Below are 26,074 nucleotides of genomic sequence, written 5' to 3'. Positions count from 1 at the left end.
TGTAAGTGGTCACTTTAAATCGATAGGTCCATAGGCATGAATTTATGGACCTGGTCTTCTCAAAATTGGTAGAGCGACCTTTTGGACTCCTTCAGACACCAGGACCTCTGTAAACCGTATTGCTGTACCCTGGGATAGGGAGATGTTATGGTATACTGGGGGCTTTTTATTTTTATTCTATTCTATTTTTATCTTATTTTTAGTCTATTAAATTCTTTATTCTAATTTACATTTTATTTTACTTTTATTTCTATTTCATTTTTTTATTATTTAGTTTTTATTGTTTATTGCTCTATTGTTTTAAAAATACGTAATAAAATATCGGATTTCTGTTTCTACATGCAGAATGCAACATTGTTCCATTCTTCTGTTTTTCTTCAGGGAAGGCCTATCCCCCCGAATTCTACTACGATACCTACAACCCACTATGGCAGAGCAAAGCCAGCGTCTACTCCTACAGTTTACAGTGGACGCAGATGAACCCGGACGCGGTGGACCGAATACTGGCGTACCGCTTGGGACTTAAGCAGGTGATGCCTTACGCTAAACAATACAATAACAATTTAATGGGCGCATTATTTGCTTGTCTTGAGATTGTAAGGCGAGTACTCAGGCATCAGGAAGGATTCTGGAAAGGGTAATCATTCCTTCTTACTCGCTGTGAATTGATTTCTTGGTTACGGATGTGCTGTGCAGAGCAGGAGATACGACGGACAGGTTTGCAATTTAAAGACCTAAAAATTTAATTACATTTTGAGATAAACTTCAATCTGCAGGAACTTGTGTGGAGATGAAAGCATACCTCTGAAGTACAAGATGGGTGCATTCAGATACGAACCATGTTATGCACGCAGATTCTCATCCGGAGTCCGCCATCATCATCCTAAAGGACTCTCGCTGTGTGATAGATGTATGAACTAGGATAAGGACAAGAGGAGACCTGCTACCTAGGGTATGGCCACACAAAGCGGCCATGTTGCGGTCAAGAACCACGTGCCCAAATAGCCCGCAGCCTCCTTTCATTTAACTAATGAAGACCATACTGCATAGTAACCTTCAATACCGGGTTCAGAGATGAACCCAGACATATCCCCTTCCCAGGCAGCCCCTCTGAGATGAGCATCAGAGCATTTCATGCTCCAATGGTCTTCCTTGCCCTGCATCGCGCAGGACAAGGGCTGTTTGTTTACATTTTTACACTACTAGGCAGAGGCTTCCGCCTAGCAGTGAGCCCGGTGACGTCACAAGCACTAATGGTGCTGGTGATGTCACTGGGAACACTTCTAGGCGGAAGCCTCTGCCTAGCAGAGACCTGGTAGGAACCTCACCGGATCTGCTGAAAAAACACATACCCTGCGCGATTCAGCGCAGGGCAAGCGAGAGCATCGGTGAAGAAAGAGATGCCTGGGTAAATAAGGGGATATGTCTGGGTTCAGCTCTGATCTCGGATAACCCCATTAACAATTGTTAATGCAGTGCGTTCTTCATTAGTTAAATTAAAGAAAGCTGCGGGCTAATTGGTGACACGGTTCTTGACCGCAGCACAGCCACAACCTGACCGCCGCACGGCCGTACCCTTACTTAACTCCCCCACTCATCAGCCCGAGCTCTGTTTGTTCAAGCAGAAAAGTACAATATTGTTTTGAATGAGTCCTGATCTGGCTGTGGGGGTGCAGAGGGGCGCACTTCAGAGGGCTCTTCTCAGGCTAGAATGCAGCTAGAGCTATGTTCTTGGTCTGGAGGCTCTAGTCCCAATATAGCCTGAACTAGAGCAGGTTGGCGCGAGATCCGCTTATCTCGCTTCTGCATGTGTATAAAAATGAGTGCGCTGGGGGGGGGGTGAGCAGAGAGTCTTCAGAGAGAGGAGGAGACCCATAGACCTTCCACATGTCTCTGTAGGAGTTTAACCCTTCATATTATAAATAAATCCCAAAACGATGGTGAAATTGCTGTTTTTATCGTCCCCTCAAAAAAGATATAAATGTTGAAGTACAGAGAGGAAAAAAATGTCAAGGCTAAAATTGGTTATATTTCTAACTAGCTAAAATGCGCTTAAGTCACTTTTTAAGTTGTGCACCAATGATATTTATTCGAGACATAAATCCTAAATCTGCAATAAAAAAAGTGATATTTTGGAGAGAGTTTTTCCAATGTGACTGTTAGGAGGCTAAAAGAGGGTCTGCAGAATTAGAAAAACGTAGTTGCTTTTTTTCAAAAACAGCTCCACACCTGACTGTAGGTTGCGTCTGGTATTGCATCTCAGCCGCATTTTAGTAAAAGGGGCTTAGCTGCAGTACCAGTTACAACCTGTAGACAGATGGGGTTCTGTTTAGGAGTGAAAGCAGCCTAATTCTTCTAATTCTGTACAACCTTTCAAGCAAAATGTGTTAGAGGGCATTATGACCTATTTACGGGCAGTTAATGAACCGGCAACAGCATGCAAATCTGCAATAAAAATATATTAAGTATTAATACATTGCATGCAATTGACATGTGATGACCTTTACCGCCATCTTTATGCTCGTAAAATTAGTTATTTTATTAGCTTGCGCCCTAGGAGGGACATGTCTGCAACAGGGACACATAAACTGCGACCTTCTTAATGGGAGGAAGCTCAATGATTCCCAGGTTGTACCCAGAGGTTTCAGCAGAAATATGAGGCCGTTACGGCAGAGGTGACTTTAGTCATTCAGTTGCTCTGTTTTCAAGACATTGTATTTAACTATTATGTAGGCAAAAGGGAGACATCGTGTCATGTTTGGAGCAGGGCCTGAGAAGGGGGGAGGGCATGACACAGGGGTTCAACAAGCAGCAAAGAGAGAATCCCTGTGTCATGCTCCTCCCCTCTCAGGCCCTGCACCAGGTATGACACAATGTATCATCTACAGTGTCCATTGCTTTTAATGGTAGCTGTGTACATTCCTGTGCACTGAACTCCCCCCAGTGGTGGCCACAGCCAGACATTTTTATCAAGTACTAAAGAGAAGCAGGAGATTAAGGCCCCTTTCACACGGGCGAGATTTCCGCGCGGGTGCAATGCGTGAGGTGAACGCATTGCACCCGCACTGAATCCGGACCCATTCATTTCTATGGGGCTGTTCACACGAGCGGTGATTTTCACGCATCACTTGTGCGTTGCATGAAAATCGCAGCATGCTCCTCTTTGTGCGTTCACGTAACGCAGGCCCCATAGAAATGAATGGGGTTGCGTGAAAATCGCAAGCATCTGCAAGCAAGTGCGGATGCGGTGCGATTTTCACGCGCGGTTGCTAGGAGACGATCGGGATGGGGACCCGATCATTATTATTTTCCCTTATAACATGGTTAAAAGGGAAAATAATAGTATTCTGAATACAGAATGCATAGTACAATAGTGCTGGAGGGGTTAAAAAAATAAATAAATAATAATTTAACTCCCCTTAATCCACTTGTTCGCGCAGCCGGCATCTCTTCTGTCTTCATCTGTGAGGAATAGGACCTTTGATGACGTCACTACGTTCATCACATGGTCCATCACATGATCCATCACCATGGTAAAAGAGCATGTGACTGACTGTGATGAGCGCAGTGACGTCGTCAAAAGTCCTTTTCCTCACAGATGAAGACAGAAGAGATGCCGGCTGCGCGAACAAGTGGATTAAGGGGAGTTAAATTATTATTATTTTTTTTAACCCCTCCAGCCTTATTGTACTATGCATTCTGTATTCGGAATGCTATTATTTTCCTTTTAACCATGTTATAAAGGAAAATAATACAATCTACACAACCTTGAACCCAAACCTGAACTTCTGTGAAGAAGTTCGGGTCTGGGTACCACAGTCAGTTTTTATCACGCGCGTGCAAAACACATTGCACCCGCGCCAAAAAAAACTGAACAACGGAACGCAATCGCAGTGAAAACTGACTGCAATTGCGTACCTACTCGCGCGGGTTTGCCGCTATGCACCGGGACGCATCTGGACCTAATCCGGACACGCTCGTCTGCAAGGGGCCTAAGAGCTGCATGCGGGGAATTGATCAATGCTAGTTGTCTGCTGGAAATACATAGAGGAATATGGTTGTCACCATATTTATAAAGCACCTGTTCCACTTTTTTTTCTGACACAAAAGTTGAGTAAAGTGATTGAGGTGAAGTATAAAGAATAAAAAGTCAGAAACCCTCACAAATCTCACACATACTAAGTTTCGCTCTGGGGCTGTATGAGATCTGTGCACCCTCGGCCTTAGGTCGCTGTAAGATGCAGCTGAATACCTTTTACTATGCAGTCATAGCAATATGTACGGCAAAATAGAAGAACATTTGAGACTTGAGTATTGTTACCAGTCTCTTCAACTATACCGGCCTGATGAAGGGCTTGTGGCCAAAACGTTGCTTTACATTTCAATATGGATGTGGCTGCACCTTGTTACATTGTACAGACTTGACCTACCCTATAATATTCATCTGTTACGTTGCATCGACTTGACTTACCTGTTGCATTGTACTTACTGACTTTACCGTAATATACATCTGTTACATTGTACAGGATTGACCTTCCCTATAATACAGCATGGTGCTCACAATCTCCCTTTGTTGATCCCTATACTTTCTGCTCTTGCTGCATCCATTTTGCCTGGTGCGCCTTTGTTTGTCTTTTTGTATACTTAGGGTTTTCTTTGCCCTCTTTCTATAGTTTTTTTTTTTTATATATAAAATGTTTACATGTCCTTTGTGTCATGTAAAGTAATTAGCGATTGCATTAACCTTCATTCCTGCCGATATTGGTGAATGCAGCAAAGTAAACATTCTTCTCGATGTTTTGTAAAAGCATCAGGTAAGGATTTCCCATTTAACACATTAACGTGTGCCCATCCGCAAAGGTAGAATAAATACCCGACAAACAGAAAGCTTTTAGTAACAGTGCATTTGACTGTCAATGTTTTCATGAAGTACTGACATAATGTGGAAGCACTTCCTTAATGTTCTCCAGAAGAAGCTGCCTATAGAAAGAGCAGGATGTATGGCCATGCTGTGCACATCAGTCCCTACAGCCTCCTCTCACATGGCAAGAAAAACAAGCGGAGAAAAATAAGAATAATTAAGAAAAAAAAAAAGTTAAGTACCCCCTATCCTCTAGTTTATACTGTGTTCCTCAGAATTTCAGATCATATAATACCTTTAGTTTGTTCCTGGGGTTCTGCCATCCATAGATCTCTAGAGAAAACAGGTGACCTGACCAATGACCCAACTTGTTCCCTCAGTTAAATTTCTTTGGGGTGTAGTCTGTGTTCATTTTGCTGTTTATTCTGGATTTTATTGGGTATCTGAATTCACTTTGGGGTCTGATCCTCGTTCTGAATTCACTTTGGGGTCTGATCCTCGTTCTGAATTCACTTTGGGGTCTGGCCCTTGTTCTGAATTCACTTTGGGGTCTGGCCCTTGTTCTGAATTCACTTTGGGGTCTGATCCTCGTTCTGAATTCACTTTAGGGTCTGGCCCTTGTTCTGAATTCACTTTGGGGTCTGGCCCTTGTTCTGAATTCACTTTGGGGTCTGGCCCTTGTTCTGAGTTCACTTTGGGGTCTGGCCCTTGTTCTGAATTCACTTTGGGGTCTGGCCCTTGTTCTGAATTCACTTTGGGGTCTGATCCTCGTTCTGAATTCACTTTAGGGTCTGGCCCTTGTTCTGAATTCACTTTGGGGTCTGGCCCTTGTTCTGAATTCACTTTGGGGTCTGATCCTCGTTCTGAATTCACTTTAGGGTCTGGCCCTTGTTCTGAATTCACTTTGGGGTCTGGCCCTTGTTCTAAATTCACTTTGGGGTCTGGCCCTTGTTCTGAATTCACTTTGGGGTCTGGCCCTTGTTCTGAATTCACTTTGGGGTCTGGCCCTTGTTCTGAATTCACTTTGGGGTCTGGCCCTTGTTCTGAATTCACTTTGGGGTCTGGCCCTTGTTCTGAATTCACTTTGGGGTCTGGCCCTTGTTCTAAATTCACTTTGGGGTCTGGCCCTTGTTCTGAATTCACTTTAGGGTCTGGCCCTTGTTCTAAATTCACTTTAGGGTCTGGCCCTTGTTCTGAATTCACTTTGGGGTCTGGCCCTTGTTCTAAATTCACTTTGGGGTCTGGCCCTTGTTCTGAATTCACTTTGGGGTCTGGCCCTTGTTCTGAATTCACTTTGGGTTCTGGCCCTTGTTCTGAATTCACTTTTAGGTCTGATCCTCTTTCTGAATTCACTTTTGGGTCTGATCCTCTTTCTGCATTCACTTTGGGGTCTGGCCCTTGTTCTGAATTCATTTTTAGGTCTGGGGTCTGAATTCACAGATTTGTGTTCTGTGGCATGGTCTGAATTAATTAGGAGCATGAATCGATGTGAACCAGTCATGAGATTTTAGGCACCTAAACTGGCACCATTGTGTTATACTGGTTGGGGATGGGTGAAGAAAGAAGCCCTTCTACATACAGTACTCTCTGTTATTGTATTGTTTATAAAATGATCTTATAAAATAGTGTGCGCTGCGCACTTATTACCAGTGAAGAGTCACGAGGGCGTTGCCTCGGTCCAGAAGAGTCAGACAGTCCGGTCTCTACATCCACCCTTGTAGGCTTGATTGACATCCTAATCTCGGGGATGCCCCGTTGCCTTGCACTCCTTGGGCACGCACAGTACAGTGAGGTGTACTCTGCCCGGCTTCATCACTGCACTGCGCATGCACTGAGAGGTCAAGGTAAAGGGGCATCCCCGAGATAAAGTGAAGGCTGATTGTGAGAGTGGATGGGAAATGTCAATCAAGCCTCCAAGGGTGGATGCAGAAACTGGACTGTGTGACTCTTCAGGATGGCATCCCCGCCCCCATGACTCTTCAGTAATAATTAGCACAAAGCATACACTATTTCATACGTAATACAGCAACAGAGAGTTTATACAGTAGCATCTCTATAATCCAATTCCTGTCTGGTATGACGCCATGGTGGCAGGTTAGGACCATAAAAAAACATGACTGGTCCCCTCTCATTTAGGGGACTGTTCTGAGGTCTGAGATTATTTAGGGGGTTGGTCTGCACACAGTATTGGCACCTATTTGGGGGTTAGCCTTCTGAAGTTTACTGTGAGGGCTCAACAATTTTTTACGGCTTGGATTGAACGTTAATACTGGGAATCCGCAGGAGATGATTGAGAAGAAATAAATTAACCAAAGCTGATCCATCAGTCCAACTATAAAAATATCATGAAATCTCCTTTTTGCTATACTGAGTATAAAAAAAATTTAAAATTTCTTAAGAGGCAAATTGAAACGTGTCGAAACCCCAGAAGAACGTTGTGAATTTTACATTCTCCGAGGGAAAGTGCATTTCGTTCTTTCACCTTTTTATAAATGTTATTCGCATCCTTATCTGCCTTCCCATCCGCTCTCTTTCGCGGAGCGCACAGGCCCACTTTCTCCAACATGAAACTAATTTCAAAGTTGGCAATATCAAGTCCAGACTTTACAGTATCGTTTTTCTTTTTTTTTTTACTTTTGTTTGCACGTTTTCTTTCATACAGCAAAACTTTAGAATACGGCATAGTTTGCAGATCAATCTGAGATAATGTTATATTCCGGGAGGGATGGGATCCGAGCTCTGAAGCATTTTATTTATTTATTTTTATTTTAAGCACAGGTTTTATGGATGATATAAATCATTATGATCCCTGTGGCAACCAGTCATTTGAAATAGTCTCACGTCCCGGTGCTGGCTTGATTTCTACAGGACAAAATCTTTGCCTTGAAAGCCCGGTGATAAATCTCTCAGTCTAATAGCTAAAGTGCGCTGGTTAAGAAGCCTAAATAAAGAGGGGGGTTGTAAAAAAAAAAGAAAAGGAAATTGTGCCGCACCGTGTGACGGGGAAAACTGTGCTGTGGAAAGAGAGGAAGGACGGAAAAAACTTCACCAAGATTTTTATTTTTAAATCTACAAATTTTGGAAAATCCTTTCAAGGCATTTGATAGTGATTAGTGTTGAGTGAATCGAAGCCAATCGAATTGACTTTGATACAAATTTTAGGAAAAATTCCATTTGCCGCGTAGCCAAATTTCCTCTTGCTTTGTAGTAACAAATCATTTTTTCCTGAAATGACGGTAAAAAAAAAAATTATTCAACGTGATTTCATCCATTTGTTAGCTGAGAGGCCGTTGTGGCCATCCATATTCAAGACCCCGTGCAAAAGCTTGTGCGGGGAGACGTCACCACACCAGCATGCACGTTTTTGCGTGGTATTTTCAATCAAGATGGCCGCGACGGCCTCTCCAGGAGCAAATGGATAAGGTGAGTATGTTTTTTTGTTTTTTTAACCTGATTAAAGGACCCAATTGTAGCATTAGATGCTGCGATCAGCAATGAATGTGGCATCTGAGGGGTTCAATGACGGTTGGCAGTACAATCACGGTTCCTCGACATTACACCCGCTACATACAAAGGAAAGGTTTGCGACAAAATAATTACTACTAATCCAATTTTTGGGTGAAATTCGGTGAAGCAGCCAAATCAAATTTTCAGAACTTTGCTCATCACTAATAGTGATCATTGGTGAACCTGGTGAACTGAGATTTATTTATACAGTTCTATTAGTTTTATATAATAATTACATTTCCTTAGTATTCTCTGAAACCATCAAACTGAGCCCCTTCCTCATTCCTATGCCAACTTTTGCCACCCAGGGCAGAAGGACTTGGCATTTGTTTGGTCCTCCAAGCCCCTTCCATAACATTTGGGGCAATTTCACAATTGCAGCCCTACACTGGTACAGAGGTAGCATGAGCTATCTGTACACATGACACTATTTGAGAACTGCTGCACCATTATAACAGAAAATTAATTCTAATGCCCACTATGCAAGTAGCATAGCACACTGTGGATCTGTACTCACAGTATGGCGTCATCGATATAGATTGCACCTGCTAGATCTGTACATGCCTCCCAAGAGGACCTGCACCATCTTTGAAAGGGCCCCATAGTATCCAGATGGCTTCCCACCATAGTACTTACTCCCTTGACCATGGCTACAGCAATGGTGGAGACTTTTTAGAGCAGGGGTATTTTATTTCCGAGCTTGCCTATTGAAAACAGGGCAGAACAAGAGCTACAGATGTCTCCTACCTTTCCTCTTGGCTCAAGATATGCCCAGAAAAGTTGTGCAAGATGACCAGTTTTGAAAAGAAAAAAACATTTGTGGTGGTGTTAGCAATGCAAATGTTTTTCTCCAGAGCTGGTCTTCTGCCACCACGTTTCTCAGATTATCTTGAGCCAAGAGGAGAATTTTGGATGGAAGTACTCATCTGTATACAAAGTAGGCAATTACCTAGAGCTGTGGTAAAACTACGACTCCCAAGATGCACACTTGCTTGGCTGTTCTCAGAACTCCATAGAAATGAATAGAGCATGCTGGGAGTCATAGTTTCACCACAGCTGGAGTGCTGGAGGTTAGCCATCCCTGACCTAGAACATAAATTATGGATGGCAGATGGCATTTAGATAAAAATATTGTCCATGTAGCAGCTATCATATCAAACTGTAGGGATCCAGGAGGGGCACATTGTGAAGCCCCTTCCTTGGGTATCACAAGCCCAACCACCACTGATTGAGGTTTAAGACTACAATCTAGGAGACATGTAGGTTGAAGACCAGAAGGTCAGAATATCACATCATCATCTCTGCTGACTTCTATCAGGACAGAAACATATCGTATATCTGGATTTTCTAGAGCTCGAGTATATCTGCTGTCTTCAAAGCTAAGGGTTGAGATAGACCCACAGAGGAACTGACTCATCATGAAGGCATCTAGAAAAATCAGTCCACGCTCTCCTTCTTTGAAAACGTTATAGTTCACCCCTTATTTATTACAGTTTATATTGTATCTTGGACTTTTGAACACCAAGTATACAGTATATGACTCAACCTCATATTATCCCTGTGGTATCATGGAAAAAACTCTTGTTTTCAACCTTCATGTTTCAGCTCATAATGAACTTCCCCCAATGGGGCTGATGTGTCATTTTTAATGAGATGCCAATAATGATTTATGGTCTTCACCTGCAAATTGAGTACTCCCGGTGCCGATCATTGGATTTTTCTGGCTTGCTGGTCGTTTTTCAAATCTTGCTGACTCTCGTGAGGAAACCTTTCAGCTTTAAGTGATTGCACCTTTAAATTACACAGCAATGCTATCCATAAAGATTGTTATTCTGTACCATCCAGATTGTGGTATTGATAATTTATTGCCTAGTGAAATGTTACCCCATCTATAAGGATCGGGACTTCTTCTGTGGATTGTTTATGTTACAATATGGCATTTATGGCATTCTCGCTACTTGATGACGCCATAATTGGTCTTTTATACCGATCCTGGTGATAAATGACTTGGGTGTTACAAAGTGAGTTCTTCTGCTATAGTTTTTTCATTTGGTAGAATGTGCCATTCTATCTTAAAGGGGCGGAATATGGTAAACAACTAGTACACAAAGATGAGAAATCATCATGCCCTGTCCCAAGGCTATGGAGAAATCAATGTCTCTATAGCCTTTGTGTCCCCAGTTAGTTGCTTTACATGGGATATGGAGACATTTGCATCAGTTTATAAGAGCTAAATTAGACATAGCAATCCATTCATGGATGGTAATTAGCAGGTTGGTTATTGGACATTATAAAATATGGGAACAAATGGTGGATACGAGGAATGGTCATCCTGACCAAATGTTTTTTTTTCAGCCAGATCCAATGGCTGGGCTTGAGTATCCAACATGAAGCACCTAGAACGTCTGACCTGGGAGGAAATGTTCAGGACAAGTATATTTCCAGTTCATCCACCACAAGCCTTATAATCAAGGCAAGACAGATTTGGGTCACTATTAATATAATAAGGTTGCACTTCTTCTACATTCCTGTCTCTGTAGCTTCGTTTTCTTAAAGAGCACCTGCGTCAATGCCACCGCATTCCTCGTCCCACAGTCACTCTTCTCCAATCAGTGGCGTGAACTATTACATATATATTCTAGATTTTGATGCCATTTCTTCCTAGTTTTGTCCATCCCATTGAAGTACTGGGATTTCCCATATGGATCCAGCAACAACTCGGTTCTTACCAAAAAGGAGAACACTGCAAATATCAGACTTGGTCTTCCATTATCCGAATGTCATCCACAGCTTTCCAGGGCAATTGAAGCACTTTAGATTTGGGTCCAAACTGATGCTTTAGGTCTGAATCTGACACGACAATTCTGTTGAATTGAACCAGAATCAAATTTCTGAAAATCCGCTCATCATTAATGTTGGGTTTTACCATTCTTAACCCCCTGCAGTTCCTCTGGAGAGGAGAGTCTTGCACAGGTTGTCACCACCAAGTAGTACAGGAAATGGGACCAAACTGGATTAGGCCCCTTCTCTTCAAGGGCCCCATAAAATCTGCATGGGCTTCAACCATGTTATAACTAGAAGAGGATATAAGCGTGAGGAGGTAAATAAAATTGGAAAGGAGTCAGTGGGAACAGACCACAATCAGATTTGATGGTAGCAGCAGAAGAAGACAGTGTTGATCTTGTCGGAGGAAATGACCAGGTGGCCATAGACAGTTAATAGAAAGAGCAAATGTCATACTGGTTTTTGTAAGACTGTTTATTATAACTTCCAAATATCAAATCACTTTCCAGTTGTCTAAGAGTCATGAATATTCACATCATATTATTTTCATATTTCATAAATTTGTTTTTTTTACATAAAATGACTAATGTCAGAGAATAAATACACAGATCACGTTATAGACGGGATTCTGGATATGAAATCAAATGTCTCCATAGCCTTCGTTTCTCCGGAGAGTTGCTTTACGTGGAGAAACAGTCAGTTTATAAGAGCAAAATTAGACAAATCCATCCTGATGATGATCAGCCGAAACGAATGGGGGATATGAGGAATGTGGGGAGGCCAAGGTTGTCAAGAAATGGCACAAAAGGCACAATAGTAAAGATATAAATTACACTTTTGTTAAATCTTTAAATAAATCTGACCAAAAATATTTTAAGGTCATCTGGGCGTGACGGCCAAAGAGTGGGATCCGTCGATAGATGAGAGCATCAGAGTTATTACAATCTGCAGATCCGTCCTTTAGACCCATGTGAAACATAAAGTCTGAGATTATTTTCCGGCCGCCTTAATAAATCATAAACTAAACTAAAAATCCTGTTGGTCAGTCCTGCTGTGTGAATATGAGTCATGTCTGGAGAACAGCGCTCGTGTTTTCAGTGCGACGGACTCTATTTATATCCAGAGTAAATTATTATCATCGTAAACCTGCTGCGCCCTGATGGGATTAATTAAAAGTACAGATGGTTTTCTGTTTCAGTCCCTTTGTATAAATAGCAAAATCACCACCGCGGGTTCACACGACATAAAGAGAGAAAACAAGACATAAAAACGCTGGCTGAGAAGAGAAGGGGATGATGGGCAGGAGACAGAGAGAGAAGAGAGAAATCGGAGAAATTCGATTTGTGATTACTTTGTCGCAAAGCACATTTCTTTGTCTTTCAGGGAAGCAATGAGGAGGAACGGCGATCGCGAGGCTCCCCCCTGTCATTAAACCGCTCAGATGCCGCGTTCATTGCTGATCGCGGCATCTGAGGCTACCATTTAGGCTTTCAGAGGATAATCAGGGTAAAAAAAAAAAATACCTTCTCCAGTTGTAATTTTGTATGTAATTTTGTAATTTTTTTTTTACCGCCATTTCCGGAAATATGTATTCATTACCATGAAGTGCGAGGAAATTCGGCTTCGCGCCGAATCGATCTCTTCCTGAAATTCGGATCAAAGTCAATTCATTTGACATAGATTCGCTCAACACTAATATTAATAATACACTGTGACATAATATATATCTTATATCTTAAAGTAGTTAAATTAAAAATCCAATAATACATTGTTATACTAAGTCATTGAATGTACTAAGATTAGGTTCTCAGAAGACTGGAAATAGGAGGAGGATACTGTCAGAGCGGGACGAGGGGAGAACTGCAGGAGGTGCTGGATGTCAGGAATGGACTGCAGGGGGTACTGGATGTCAGGAATGGACTGCAGGAGGTGCTGGATGTAAGGAGTGGACTGCAGGAGGTGCTGGATGTCAGGAATGGACTGCAGGGGGTACTGGATGTCAGGAATGGACTGCAGGAGGTGCTGGATGTAAGGAGTGGACTGCAGGAGGTGCTGGATGTCAGGAATGGACTGCAGGAGGTGCTGGATGTAAGGAGTGGACTGCAGGAGGTGCTGGATGTAAGGAGAGGACTGCAGGATGTGCTGGATGTCAGGAGAGGACTGCAGGAGGTGCTGGATGTCAGGAATGGACTGCAGGAGGTGCTGGATGTAAGGAGTGGACTGCAGGAGGTGCTGGATGTAAGGAGAGGACTGCAGGATGTGCTGGATGTCAGGAGAGGACTGCAGGAGGTGCCGGATGTCAGGAATGGACTACAGGAGGTACTGGATGTAAGGAGTGGACTGCAGGAGGTGCTGGATGTCAGGAATGGACTGCAGGGGGTACTGGATGTAAGGAGTGGACTGCAGGAGGTGCTGGATGTCAGGAATGGACTACAGGGGGTACTGGATGTCAGGAATGGACTGCAGGAGGTGCTGGATGTAAGGAGTGGACTGCAGGAGGTACTGGATGTCAGGAATGGACTACAGGGGGTACTGGATGTCAGGAATGGACTGCAGGAGGTGCTGGATGTCAGGAATGGACTGCAGGAGGTGCTGGATGTCAGGAATGGACTGCAGGAGGTGCTGGATGTAAGGAGTGGACTGCAGGAGGTGCTGGATGTAAGGAGTGGACTGCAGGAGGTGCTGGATGTAAGGAATGGACTGCGGGGGGTACTGGATGTCAGGAATGGACTGCAGGAGGTGCTGGATGTAAGGAGTGGACTGCAGGAGGTGCTGGATGTCAGGAATGGACTGCAGGAGGTGCTGGATGTAGGGAGAGGACTGCAGGAGGTGCTTGATGTCAGGAGTGGACTGCAGGAGGTGCTGGATGTCAGGCGTGGACTGCAGGAGGTGCTGGATGTAAGGAGAGGACTGCAGGAGGTGCTGGATGTCAGGAATGGACTGCAGGACGTGCTGGATGTCAGGAATGGACTGCAGGAGGTGCTGGATGTCAGGAATGGACTGCAGGAGGTGCTGGATGTCAGGAGTGGACTGCAGGAGGTGCTGGATGTAAGGAGAGGACTGCAGGAGGTGCTGGATGTCAGGAATGGACTGCAGGACGTGCTGGATGTCAGGAATGGACTGCAGGAGGTGCTGGATGTCAGGAGTGGACTGCAGGAGGTGCTGGATGTCAGGAATGGACTGCGGGGGGTACTGGATGTCAGGAATGGACTGCAGGAGGTGCTGAATGTAAGGAGTGGACTGCAGGAGGTGCTGGATGTCAGGAATGGACTGCAGGAGGTGCTGGATGTAGGGAGAGGACTGCAGGAGGTGCTTGATGTCAGGAGTGGACTGCAGGAGGTGCTGGATGTCAGGAGTGGACTGCAGGAGGTGCTGGATGTAAGGAGAGGACTGCAGGAGGTGCTGGATGTCAGGAATGGACTGCAGGACGTGCTGGATGTCAGGAATGGACTGCAAGAGGTGCTGGATGTCAGGCGTGGACTGCAGGAGGTGCTGGATGTCAGGAATGGACTGCAGGAGGTGCTGGATGTCAGGAATGGACTGCAGGAGGTGCTGGATGTCAGGAATGGACTGCAGGAGGTGCTGGATGTCAGGAGTGGACTGCAGGAGGTGCTGGATGTAAGGAGAGGACTGCAGGAGGTGCTGGATGTCAGGAATGGACTGCAGGGGGTACTGGATGTCAGGAATGGACTGCAGGGGGTGCTGGATGTCAGGAATGGACTGCAGGAGGTGCTGGATGTCAGGAATGGACTGCAGGAGGTGCTGGATGTCAGGAATGGACTGCAGGAGGTGCTGGATGTCAGGAATGGACTGCAGGGGGTACTGGATGTCAGGAATGGACTGCAGGAGGTGCTGGATGTAGAGAGAGGACTGCAGGAGGTGCCGGATGTCAGAAATGAACTACAGGAGGTGTTAGATGTCAGGAATGGACTGCAGGAGGTGCTGGATGTCAGGAATGGGCTGCAGGAGGTGCTGGATGTCAGGAATGGACTGCAGGAGGTGCTGGATGTCAGGAATGGACTGCAGGAGGTGCTGGATGTAAGGAGAGGACTGCAGGAGATGCTGGATGTCAGGAATGAACTACAGGAGGTGTTGGATGTCAGGAATGGACTACAGGAGGTGCTGGATGTCAGGAATGGACTGCAGGGGGTACTGGATGTCAGGAATGGACTGCAGGAGGTGCTGGATGTCAGGAATGGACTGCAGGAGGTGCTGGATGTCAGGAAAGGACTGCAGGAGGTGCTGGATGTAAGGAGTGGACTGCAGGAGGTGCTGGATGTCAGGAATGGACTGCAGGAGGTGCTGGATGTAAGGAGTGGACTGCAGGAGGTGCTGGATGTCAGGAATGGACTGCAGGAGGTACTGGATGTCAGGAGTGGACTGCAGGAGGTGCTGGATGTCAGGAATGGACTGCAGGGGGTACTGGATGTCAGGAATGGACTGCAGGAGGTGCTGGATGTCAGGAATGGACTGCAGGAGGTGCTGGATGTCAGGAGTGGACTGCAGGAGGTGCTGGATGTCAGGAGTGGACTGCAGGAGGTGCTGGATGTCAGGAATGGACTGCAGGGGGTACTGGATGTCAGGAATGGACTGCAGGAGGTGCTGGATGTCAGGAATGGACTGCAGGAGGTGCTGGATGTCAGGAGAGGACTGCAGGAGGTGCTGGATGTCAGGAATGGACTGCAGGAGGTGCTGGATGTCAGGAGTGGACTGCAGGAGGTGCTGGATGTCAGGAATGGACTGCAGGAGGTGCTGGATGTAAGGAGTGGACTGCAGGAGGTGCTGGATGTCAGGAATGGACTGCAGGGGGTACTGGATGTCAGGAGTGGACTGCAGGAGGTGCTGGATGTCAGGAGTGGACTGCAGGAGGTGCTGGATGTCAGGAATGGACTGCAGGGGGTACTGGATGTCAGGAATGGACTGCAGGAGGTGCTGGATGTCAGGAATGGACTGCAGGAGGTGCTGGATGTCAGGAGAGGACTGCAGGAGGTGCTGGATGTCAGGAATGGACTGCAGGAGGTGCTGGATGTCAGGAATGGACTACAGGAGGTGCTGTATGTCAGGAATGGACTGCAGGAGGTGCTGGATGTCAGGAATGGGCTGCAGGACGTGCTGGATGTCAGGAGTGGACTACAGGAGGTGTTGGATGTCAGGAATGGACTACAGGAGGTGCTGGATGTCAGGAATGGACTGCAGGGGGTACTGGATGTCAGGAATGGACTACAGGGGGTAGTTCATTTCTGACATCCAGGACTGTAGGAGGTGCTGGATGTCAGGAATGGACTGCAGGAGGTGCTGGATGTCAGAAATGAACTACAGGAGGTAATGGATGTCAGGAGAGGACTGCAGGATGTGCTGGATGTCAGGAATGGACTGCAGGAGGTGCTGGATGTCAGGAATGGACTGCAGAAGGTGCTGGATGTAGGGAGAGGACTGCAGGAGGTGCTGGATGTCAGGAGTGGACTGCAGGAGGTACTGGATGTCAGGAGTGGACTGCAGGAGGTGCTGGATGTCAAGAATGGACTGCAGGGGGTGCCGGATGTCAGGAGTGGACTGCAGGAGGTGCCGGATGTCAGGAGTGGACTGCAGGAGGTGCTGGATGTCAGGAATGGACTGCAGGAGGTGCTGGATGTCAGGAATGGACTACAGGAGGTGCTGGATGTCAGGAATGGACTGCAGGAGGTGCTGGATGTAAGGAGAGGACTGCAGGAGGTGCTGGATGTAAGGAGAGGACTGCAGGAGGTGCTGGATGTCAGGAATGGACTGCAGGAGGTGCTGGATGTCAGGAATGGACTGCAGGAGGTGCCGGATGTCAGGAATGGACTGCAGGAGGTGCTGGATGTAGGGAGAGGACTGCAGGAGGTGCTGGATGTCAGGAATGGACTACAGGGGGTACTGGATGTCAGGAGTGGACTGCAGGAGGTGCTGGATGTAAGGAGTGGACTGCAGGAGGTGCTGGATGTCAGGAATGGACTGCAGGGGGTGCCGGATGTCAGGAGTGGACTGCAGGAGGTGCCGGATGTCAGGAATGGACTGCAGGAGGTGCCGGATGTCAGGAATGGACTGCAGGAGGTGCTGGATGTCAGGAATGGACTGCAGGAGGTGCTGGATGTCAGGAATGGACTGCAGGAGGTGCCGGATGTCAGGAATGGACTGCAGGAGGTGCTGGATGTCAGGAATGGACCGCAGGAGGTGCCGGATGTCAGGAATGGACTGCAGGAGGTGCTGGATGTCAGGAGAGGACTGCGGGGGGTACTGGATGTCAGGAATGGACTGCAGGAGGTGCTGGATGTAAGGAGTGGACTGCAGGAGGTGCTGGATGTAGGGAGAGGACTGCAGGAGGTGCTGGGTGTCAGGAATGGACTGCAGGAGGTGCTGGATGTCAGGAGAGGACTGCGGGGGGTACTGGATGTCAGGAATGGACTGCAGGAGGTGCTGGATGTAAGGAGTGGACTGCAGGAGGTGCTGGATGTCAGGAATGGACTGCAGGAGGTGCTGGATGTAGGGAGAGGACTGCAGGAGGTGCAGGGTGTCAGGAATGGACTGCAGGAGGTGCTGGATGTCAGGAATGGACTGCAGGAGGTGTCGGACGTCAGGAGAGGACTGCAGGAGGTGTCGGATGTCAGGAGAGGACTGCAGGAGGTGCTGGATGTCAGGAGTGGACTGCAGGGGGTACTGGATGTCAGGAGTGGACTGCAGGAGGTGCTGGATGTCAGGAATGGACTGCAGGAGGTGTCGGATGTCAGGAGAGGACTGCAGGAGGTGCTGGATGTCAGGAATGGACTGCAGGAGGTGCTGGATGTCAGGAGTGGACTGCAGGAGGTGCTGGATGTCAGGAATGGACTGCAGGAGGTGCCGGATGTCAGGAATGGACTGCAGGAGGTGCTGGATGTCAGGAGTGGACTGCAGGAGGTGCCGGATGTCAGGAGTGGACTACAGGGGTTGCTTGATGTTAGAAGCAGACTGCAGTGTTATTTTTTAAGACCAGGAAAATATGGTCACACCATATATTTACAAGGAATGTACAAGATTGTAAGAACATGGCTGCCTTCTCCCATCTGTCCTTTGGTTGTGTGAGATATTGCAGCTCAGCCCCAGTGAAGGGAATGTAGACAGGCGCTGCTATGTTTCTGCCATCTTACATAATATTGTATTATAATAAATTATATAGGCAGTTTTTTTTATTTTGGTTTGACAGTTTTCAGTTGTTGCCAAACTCAAATGTTCTGCCCCCTATGGATGTACAAGGGTATAGCTGCATGCTGTGTTCCAGAAGATCTCCAGAGCTGTGTGTATGTCTCGTATGTCTCGTAGTAATAGTGAAGATAATCTCTCTCTTGTCTGTGACAGGCAGGTCAGCAGCGCTGGTGGGAGACAGAGATTTCAGTTGACGGACCCATTAGAAGAGGTGAATTAATAACCAATAACTTGACTAAACTTGTCAAGCCAGAGCCTTACGAAATCCGACTTACCCCTATCAACCGATTTGGAGAGGGGGACTCAGCCATTCGAATTATCAAGTACAGCGGTAAGTGTTCATGTACTGCAGACATCTCAAAGGTGCTTCTATGACCAGTTGTATAATTGCTTTTGTGGATCTAAAAAACTAAATAAGGCAGCTTTACAAATAGCATTTATTTAAGAAAAAAATAAGTTTTGTGTATGCAGCTCCCATGAAAACCTATAGGTCTCCAGGGTTACAGACTACAAAGCAAACCTATTGTGTAGTCAGATCCTGTAATTCTATGTGATTCCACTCCATCTGCCCCCTCATATTGTTTGTACATTGGTGAGAAGAAGGGGCAGACAGACAGAGGCAACACATGGAGCTGTATACACAAAACGGTAGAAAATGTTTATACCAGTCTGCAAACATGCTTCATTTTTTTGCTTGGATGTATTGGAGCAACAAGAGTGGTCATAAAGTGGTGTGTACCCTTTAAGAGAGTCCATGGTGTTCCTACGGCTTGATGATTCAGTCTAGGATATTAATCTCCTCTCACTAAAGAGACCAAACAACAGACATATGGAATCAACCCCCATCCCCAACCCCACCCTCCAAAAAACAAGATCCACTCAATGAATAGCATATAGACAACATTTTAGCCTCCCCCCCCCCCCCCCCCAAAAAAAAAAGATCCAAAAAGTCATCCAAATCATCAGAAGGAGTCAATGTAAATCCTAATGGGGAGTTTTCACTACAGATTCTGTTTTGTGATATTGAAAATGAAGTGAAGACATTCTGTAAGATGCCGAGATGAGAGGCGTGAACTTTTTTTTATGATACAATTTCCTATTATTTCACTTTTTCTCAAAATGGTAATGTGGTGAAGTTGTATGTACAACGCGTGGATAGTTGGGTCTAATTATAATCTATTTTTCACATTCCTTTTCAGCTCCAATTAATCCACATTTACGTAAGTATCCAGAAGAAAGAAAAATGTAACATTTTCCATTGTTGTGGTTATCACTCCCATGATTTCTTAGCTTCCTCCTGTGCCCGGTCACCTCATGCACATGGCAGAGCCCCATACACAGAGGCCATAACATGGCACGTGGTATACCAACACTTCTTTAGGGAGCCGTAGGCATGCTATTTGCCTCTGTGTAGCACCTATGTACACCGTCCTAATGCGGGATGGGCTGGAAGAATTTTTTTACATTAAATTGGGTAAAAGTATCCATTAAAGTGGTAGTACGGCCAAAATAAAAATTGGAAAATGTCTCAGAAGTCTTACTGACCTTGACTTTACTGATCTCCCACTGCTCACATTTCTGGGTCTTTACTTCCTGGTCCCTCTTGACACAGGAAAAATGATCGCTCCACCAATCACTGGCCTCAGTAGTGCCCCTCCCCAACCAATCACTGGCCTTAGTAGTGCCTCTCCCCAACCAATCACAGGCTTCAGTGGTGCCCCACTTCAACCAATAACTAGCCTCAGTGATGTCTCACCCCATCTAATCACTGGCCTCAGTGGTGCCCTGCCCCAACCAATCACTGGTCTCAGTGGTGCCGCACTTCAACCAATCACTGGTCTCAGTGGTGCCGCACTTCAACCAATCACTGGCCTCAGTGGTGCCCCACTTCAACAAATCACTCGCCTCAGTGGTGCCCCACTTCAACCAATCACTGGCCTCAGTGGTGCTCCACTTCAACCAATCACTGGCCTCAGTGGTGTCCTGCCTCAGTCAATTACTGGCCTCAGTGGTGCCCCACCCCATCTAATCACTCGCCTCAGTGATGTCCCACCACATCTAATCACTGGCCTCAGTGATGTCCCACCCCAACCAGTTACTGGTCTCAGTGGTGTCCAGGGGCGTAACTACCATAGCGGCAGACCATGCAACTGCTATGGGGCCCAAGGAAAGAGGGGGCCCAGTCTTAGTTGGGATTATCTCCTCTTCTACTAGGGGTTAAAAACTTGGTCAAGACTCTCCCCTCTAAAAGAACAACTTTTAGAAAATGAAGCAATGGAAAAATGTCCCAAGAGTCATTGAAAAGGGTTTAGGCAGAAACCCTTCTGTCCTGTGTGGGGGGCCTGGTTTAATCCTTGCTATGGGGCCCTTACTTCTCTATGTACGCCACTGCTGGTGTCCCTCCCCAACCAATCACTGGCCTCAGTGGTGCCCCTCCCCAGCCAATCACTGGCCTCAGTGGTGCCCCGCCCCAACCAATCACTGGCCTCAGTGGTGCCTCGCCCCAACCAATCACTGGCCTCAGTGGTGGCCTGCCTCAGACAGGGATTGGATGAACAGTCACTTTTTTTTGTCAATGGGACTCAGGAAGTAGAAGCTAGAAGAGGATTGGGGAAGCTGCAGAATGGGAGCAGCAGGGGATCAGCAAGGTATTATTTATTTTATTATTAAACACTCTTCTGAAGCATTTTTAAATCATTTTAATAGGCCGGACAACCCCTTTAAGGGTTAAAAAGTACCAGTAAGCATTCTACGGTTTATTGAAGCAGTTCTAAGATCTGAAAGTGCAGTTTGTTTGAGAGTTTGTGGATGTCGAGTTACGAAGCTGATATCGACATTTATTGTCCAGAGCTTTTAGTGCAAGAACAAAAGTTCACTGGCTGACCTTTGTCGCTACTTTATGAATATCCGCACTTTACGGAATGTTCGCTATGTCTCCCTCCTTATAAAATCCACCTTCCTTTCATTATTTCTCTTCTCGTTTGTGAACTGTTCTCAGCCCTCTGCCCCAACCGAATTTTAGAATTTATTTCTTTCATTAGCTTTTCTATGCTTTTCTATATATATATTTATATATACCATGGTGCTGGGATCACAGTGGGAGGGGGGCTTATTTTATACCATGACCTCATCAGCCAAGATCATCTTCTAGTATAAATATTACATTTGTGACATCCAAATTTATCAGCTTTAGGGCTCATGCACACGACCGTATGTATTTTGCTGTATGCAAAAAACGGATCCGCCAAAAATATGGATGATGTCCGTGTGCATTCCGTATTTTAAGGAACGGAACAGCCGGCCCCTAATAGAACAGTCTTATCTTTGTCCGTAATACGGACAATAATAGGACATGTTCTATTTTTTTGCAGTACGAAAATACGGACATACGGAAAAGGAATGCACACGGAGCAACTTCAGTTTTTTTACGGACCCATTGAAATGAATGGTTCCTAATATGGTCTGCAAAAAAAACGGAACGGAAACGGAAAGAAAATACGTTCGTGTGTATGAGCCTTTACTGTTATCCCATTTCAATGGTCGGTTGTGTGGTTTCGCTTCCTATCACAACAGATATTTATCGGCCAAATGTAACTTAAACTTTGATGGTAGATGTTTGGCAGGAGGTTAGGAGCAGCCCAGCTTAGGGATAACAAGGAACAGTCTTTTTACCATGGATGATGGGTGATGCAGTACAAGCATATACCAGGCACAATTCTGAGGTATTTCACAGAGCTTGCTTTTCCCAATGGCTGTGGCAGTGGCAGTAGTAGTTTCCGAGTCTCATTCTAAACACACTTTATAATCTTCCCAAATTTGCCAGGGGCCTACAAGTCTCTCAAAAATGTATAAGCGCCAGAGGCTAGCACCCATTCCATATGCAGCAAAGTCCATGTTGTCTTTACTGTCTCACCTGGTCCTGAGCAGGCTGTGGATCTCTTTCCTGCTTCCTTTCAGGGTTAGTCCCCTAGATAATTGCTGACAAAACTAACCGGTCAGGGGCATGACCAGCACAGCACCCTGGCAACAACACCAACACAAATAAATGAATTTTAGCAATGATTAACCCCTGCTAGGTCACTGCACTGCTACAAACGTGCATAATAGTAGTGGTTGTTTCTCTCTAGTTGTTAATACAACCTAAACTTTAGAGTAAAGATGGCCGTACACATTATCAGCAAACCGTCTAATGTGCATGGGGGCCGAGAGGCAGATGTTGGGGAAGAGATGGGTCGGACATGTTGGGTTTAAGGAAGGTGTTTTCAGGCAGTGGCTTTCTCTCCTCTCCCATTCCCAACACATGCATGCTCGGCTGTACCCGGATATATAATACGGAGGCTCCTTTACTCTGGGGGTCCCAAATTGCAGACCATGACTACTAATAATTAATTTATGCTATCAATGATTCTTAAAGGGGTTGTCTGGCAACTTAACTAAAAAAAAATACTCCAAAATGCTTTAAAGGTCCTCTGTCAGCAGGCTTGTACCTATGACACCGGTCACATATGTGCTCGGCAGCTGAAGGCATCTGTGTTGGTCCCATGTTCATATGTGCCCGCATTGCTGAGAAAAATGATGTTTTATTATATGCAAATGAGCCTCTAGGAGCAACAGGGGCGTTACCGTTACACCTAGAGGCTCAGATCTCTCTGCAACTGCCGCGTCCTCTGCACTTTGATTGACAGGGCGAGGAGTATTGCCATTTTTACTGCCTGGCCCTGTCAATCAAAGTGCAGAGGGCGCGGCAGTTGCAGAGAGAGCTGAGACTCTAGGTGTAATGGTAACGCCCCCGTTGCTCCTAGAGGCTCATTTGCATATATTATTTGCATTATTTTTTCTCAGCAATGCGGGCACATACGAACATGGGACCAACACAGATGCCTTCAGCTGCCGAGCGCACATGTAACAGGTCAGCCGGTGTCATAGGGATAAATCTGCTGACCAGGAAATACAGAGACCGGAGAGGGACCCCGGCAGCGTTGGTACAGGGGAGTATTGTTCTTTTTATCATTTTAAAGCGTTCCAAGTGTTTTTATGTTTACATTTTAAGTGGTCAGACAACCCCTTTAAGAACATTCCCGTAGGCACTAATTCTGGGTGTTTTCATTTTTTTTATTTAAGTAGCTGGACAACCCCTTTAAGAGCATTTCTATAGGAACCACGTCTGGGCGTAGGATCCATAGAATACACCCGTGCCCAGATGTACGTTCCTATCATCTACAAACGTCCTTAAGCGTGTAAAGCTGTTATTAATCTTTCCGCGGTTCGTGCTGAGCTCGGGGATTGTTTGCGTTTTTTGGGGTCACAGACAAGCTGAGAGTCTGACCTTTCGCTATCCAGATGTAAAGAAGATGATCTGATTCATCTGTCATGTCAATAAAATACCTGAGATGCCGAGCGGCGCGGCGGATCCCTTCATTAAAGCCCCCTCTGAAGTCCCCCGCTGGCGGACGCTGTTAGTATCACACGCCATATATCAATATGTATGGCAGAAGAATTACCACCTACCAGGCGGCTTCTACTTCCATCAGCTCGAGAGCCAAAAATAAATTGTAATTGCTTGTATGTGATTAAAATAATTGCACGTTCCAGCGCTGAAGGCTTCACATCAAGTAGAATAGGCAACCATTCTTTAGTCTCCATGTAGAACCCCTATAGGAAAACAATAATTACCTGGAGAAAATGAGCGACCTGTGTGTACAGGAACGAAAGCAATCCTATTAACTGCGGCCATGAACACGCAAGACTGAATCGCTTCTTATCTGCAGAGATGATTCCACCAGTGATGACCCAAAGAGACAGGTCATATGCCAGGGATGGCCAACCTGCTGTAAAACTACAACTCCCACCATGCCCTGCTGTAGGCTGATGGCTATAAGCAGTGTGGGCATGCTGGGAATTATAGTTTTGCAGCAGCTGGAGAGCCTCAGGTTAGCCACCCCTGCCATATGCAATATGGAGGTACCCCCACTGGTAGCATTGTCAGTTCTGGGGGCATTAAGCATGCCCCAACCCATTCATGATTGGAGGCACTGAATCGCCTATGGAATGCTATACAGCAGTAAAGAAGATTTAAGATCCAATTGGAAAAGGGAGGCTCCATTTAGAATATGCTATAGGGTCCCCATGGTCCTATTTTTCCTATGGACTCTGCATGGAAAAGTGCAGTAAAATCTGTGCAGATTTCAGGACATGCTGTAGATTGCCTACATGTTGGCGATATTTTTGCAGTGGGTTCCACCTCTTATAACATGAACATGACGATATAATACTTCTCACAGTGCGAATGATCTTCAATGGAAAAATCTAGGAGCGGGGGGGGGAGGATGTTCTTGCTCCTAGAGGCTCCGTTCTCCCACCTTTGTCGCTTTCCTCCAAGTCCTGATTGACAGGGCCAGGCAGCGCTCGCATCCGTCTGCCAGCCCTGTGCACTGGTGAAATCTCGTGCCGTTCAGTATTCGGCGCAGGCGCGGTGAGGAAGCTGGCAGCCTGCTCGCTCAACACTACTTATGATCCTTCACCCACCATGTCTTGGACCATCTAGAAAGTCCAGTCTAAATCTTACCAAAAAGATTCAAAAACATTGGTAGGATGCTCTGATAGGTCCATTTGACATCTATGTAATGTTCTTGGCATGTCAGCTCTTGGCTTCGAGTAGCAATAGGGACTAATGAACATTTGACATTTCAACCTCCAATATCTCCAACTCCAAGCGAGGTTTATGCTCATCATCCCTTAAATGTGAATAAGTCAAATTTTCAGTCTCCTTCACTAAATCTTAAATGTCTGGATTTCTTGTAGGGGAGTTTCACTGTGGATTTGAAGATGGTAACATCTGCTTGTTCACCCAGGATGACACCGATATTTTTGACTGGACAAAGCAAAGTGCCAGCACAAGGGATACTAGGTACACACCAAACACAGGGCCCACCACAGATGCCGGAGGATCCAAGCAAGGTAATTGTCCCCCAGTTGAAGATATATAGGAATTCTTTCACTTATTCGTTACCAATTTGGAAAATGGCCACAAGTTTCTCATCATTTTTAGTTTCCACCGTATGCAAATATATTTTCAATAATTTTCAAAAGTTCAGCAGTGTCCAAATACATTCTCCTCCTCTAGGCTTCTACATGTACATTGAGACATCTCGCCCCCGCTTGGAAGGAGAAAAGGCCCGACTACTTAGCCCAGTCTTTAACATCGCACAGAAGAACCCATATGGGTCCGGCAATACAGCTTATTGTTTTAGCTTTTTCTACCACATGTATGGAAGACATATAGGTAAGTTATTCCTCAGAAGATATGGTTACACTGGTGTAAAAATATCTTCAAAAACAGCCATTGTTAACATAGGCTTGGCAGGGGTGATAGAACTGTAATTATATCTTAGAAAAATTTACAACTGGAAGCCATACAGGGAGTGCAGAATTATTAGGCAAGTTGTATTTTTGAGGATTAATTTTATTATTGAACAACAACCATGTTCTCAATGAACCCAAAAAACTCATTAATATCAAAGCTGAATATTTTTGGAAGTAGTTTTTAGTTTGTTTTTAGTTTTAGCTATTTTAGGGGGATATCTGTGTGTGCAGGTGACTATTACTGTGCATAATTATTAGGCAACTTAACAAAAAACAAATATATACCCATTTCAATTATTTATTTTTACAAGTGAAACCAATATAACATCTCAACATTCACAAATATACATTTCTGACATTCAA

General features: G+C 45.6%; 1 protein-coding gene across 2 annotated transcripts in view; it reads left to right on the top strand.

The window, feature by feature from the left end:
* Nucleotides 1-26,074, top strand: part of MDGA2 (MAM domain containing glycosylphosphatidylinositol anchor 2) — a 427,922-nt gene that overhangs the window by 380,670 nt on the left and 21,178 nt on the right. For both annotated transcript variants that reach the window (XM_040412379.1, XM_040412378.1), the window contains exons 10-14: nt 382-530; nt 18,503-18,680; nt 19,549-19,569; nt 25,151-25,306; nt 25,473-25,631. In XM_040412379.1, the coding sequence (XP_040268313.1) occupies nt 382-530; nt 18,503-18,680; nt 19,549-19,569; nt 25,151-25,306; nt 25,473-25,631 (663 nt within the window). The remainder of the gene's footprint in view (nt 1-381; nt 531-18,502; nt 18,681-19,548; nt 19,570-25,150; nt 25,307-25,472; nt 25,632-26,074) is intronic.

This window comes from Bufo bufo, chromosome 11 (assembly GCF_905171765.1).
Source record: "Bufo bufo chromosome 11, aBufBuf1.1, whole genome shotgun sequence".
In the NCBI taxonomy this organism is placed as follows: domain Eukaryota; kingdom Metazoa; phylum Chordata; class Amphibia; order Anura; family Bufonidae; genus Bufo; species Bufo bufo.
The sequence above is the reverse complement of the archived record's forward strand: the minus strand, read 5'-3'. Positions and strand labels throughout refer to the sequence as shown.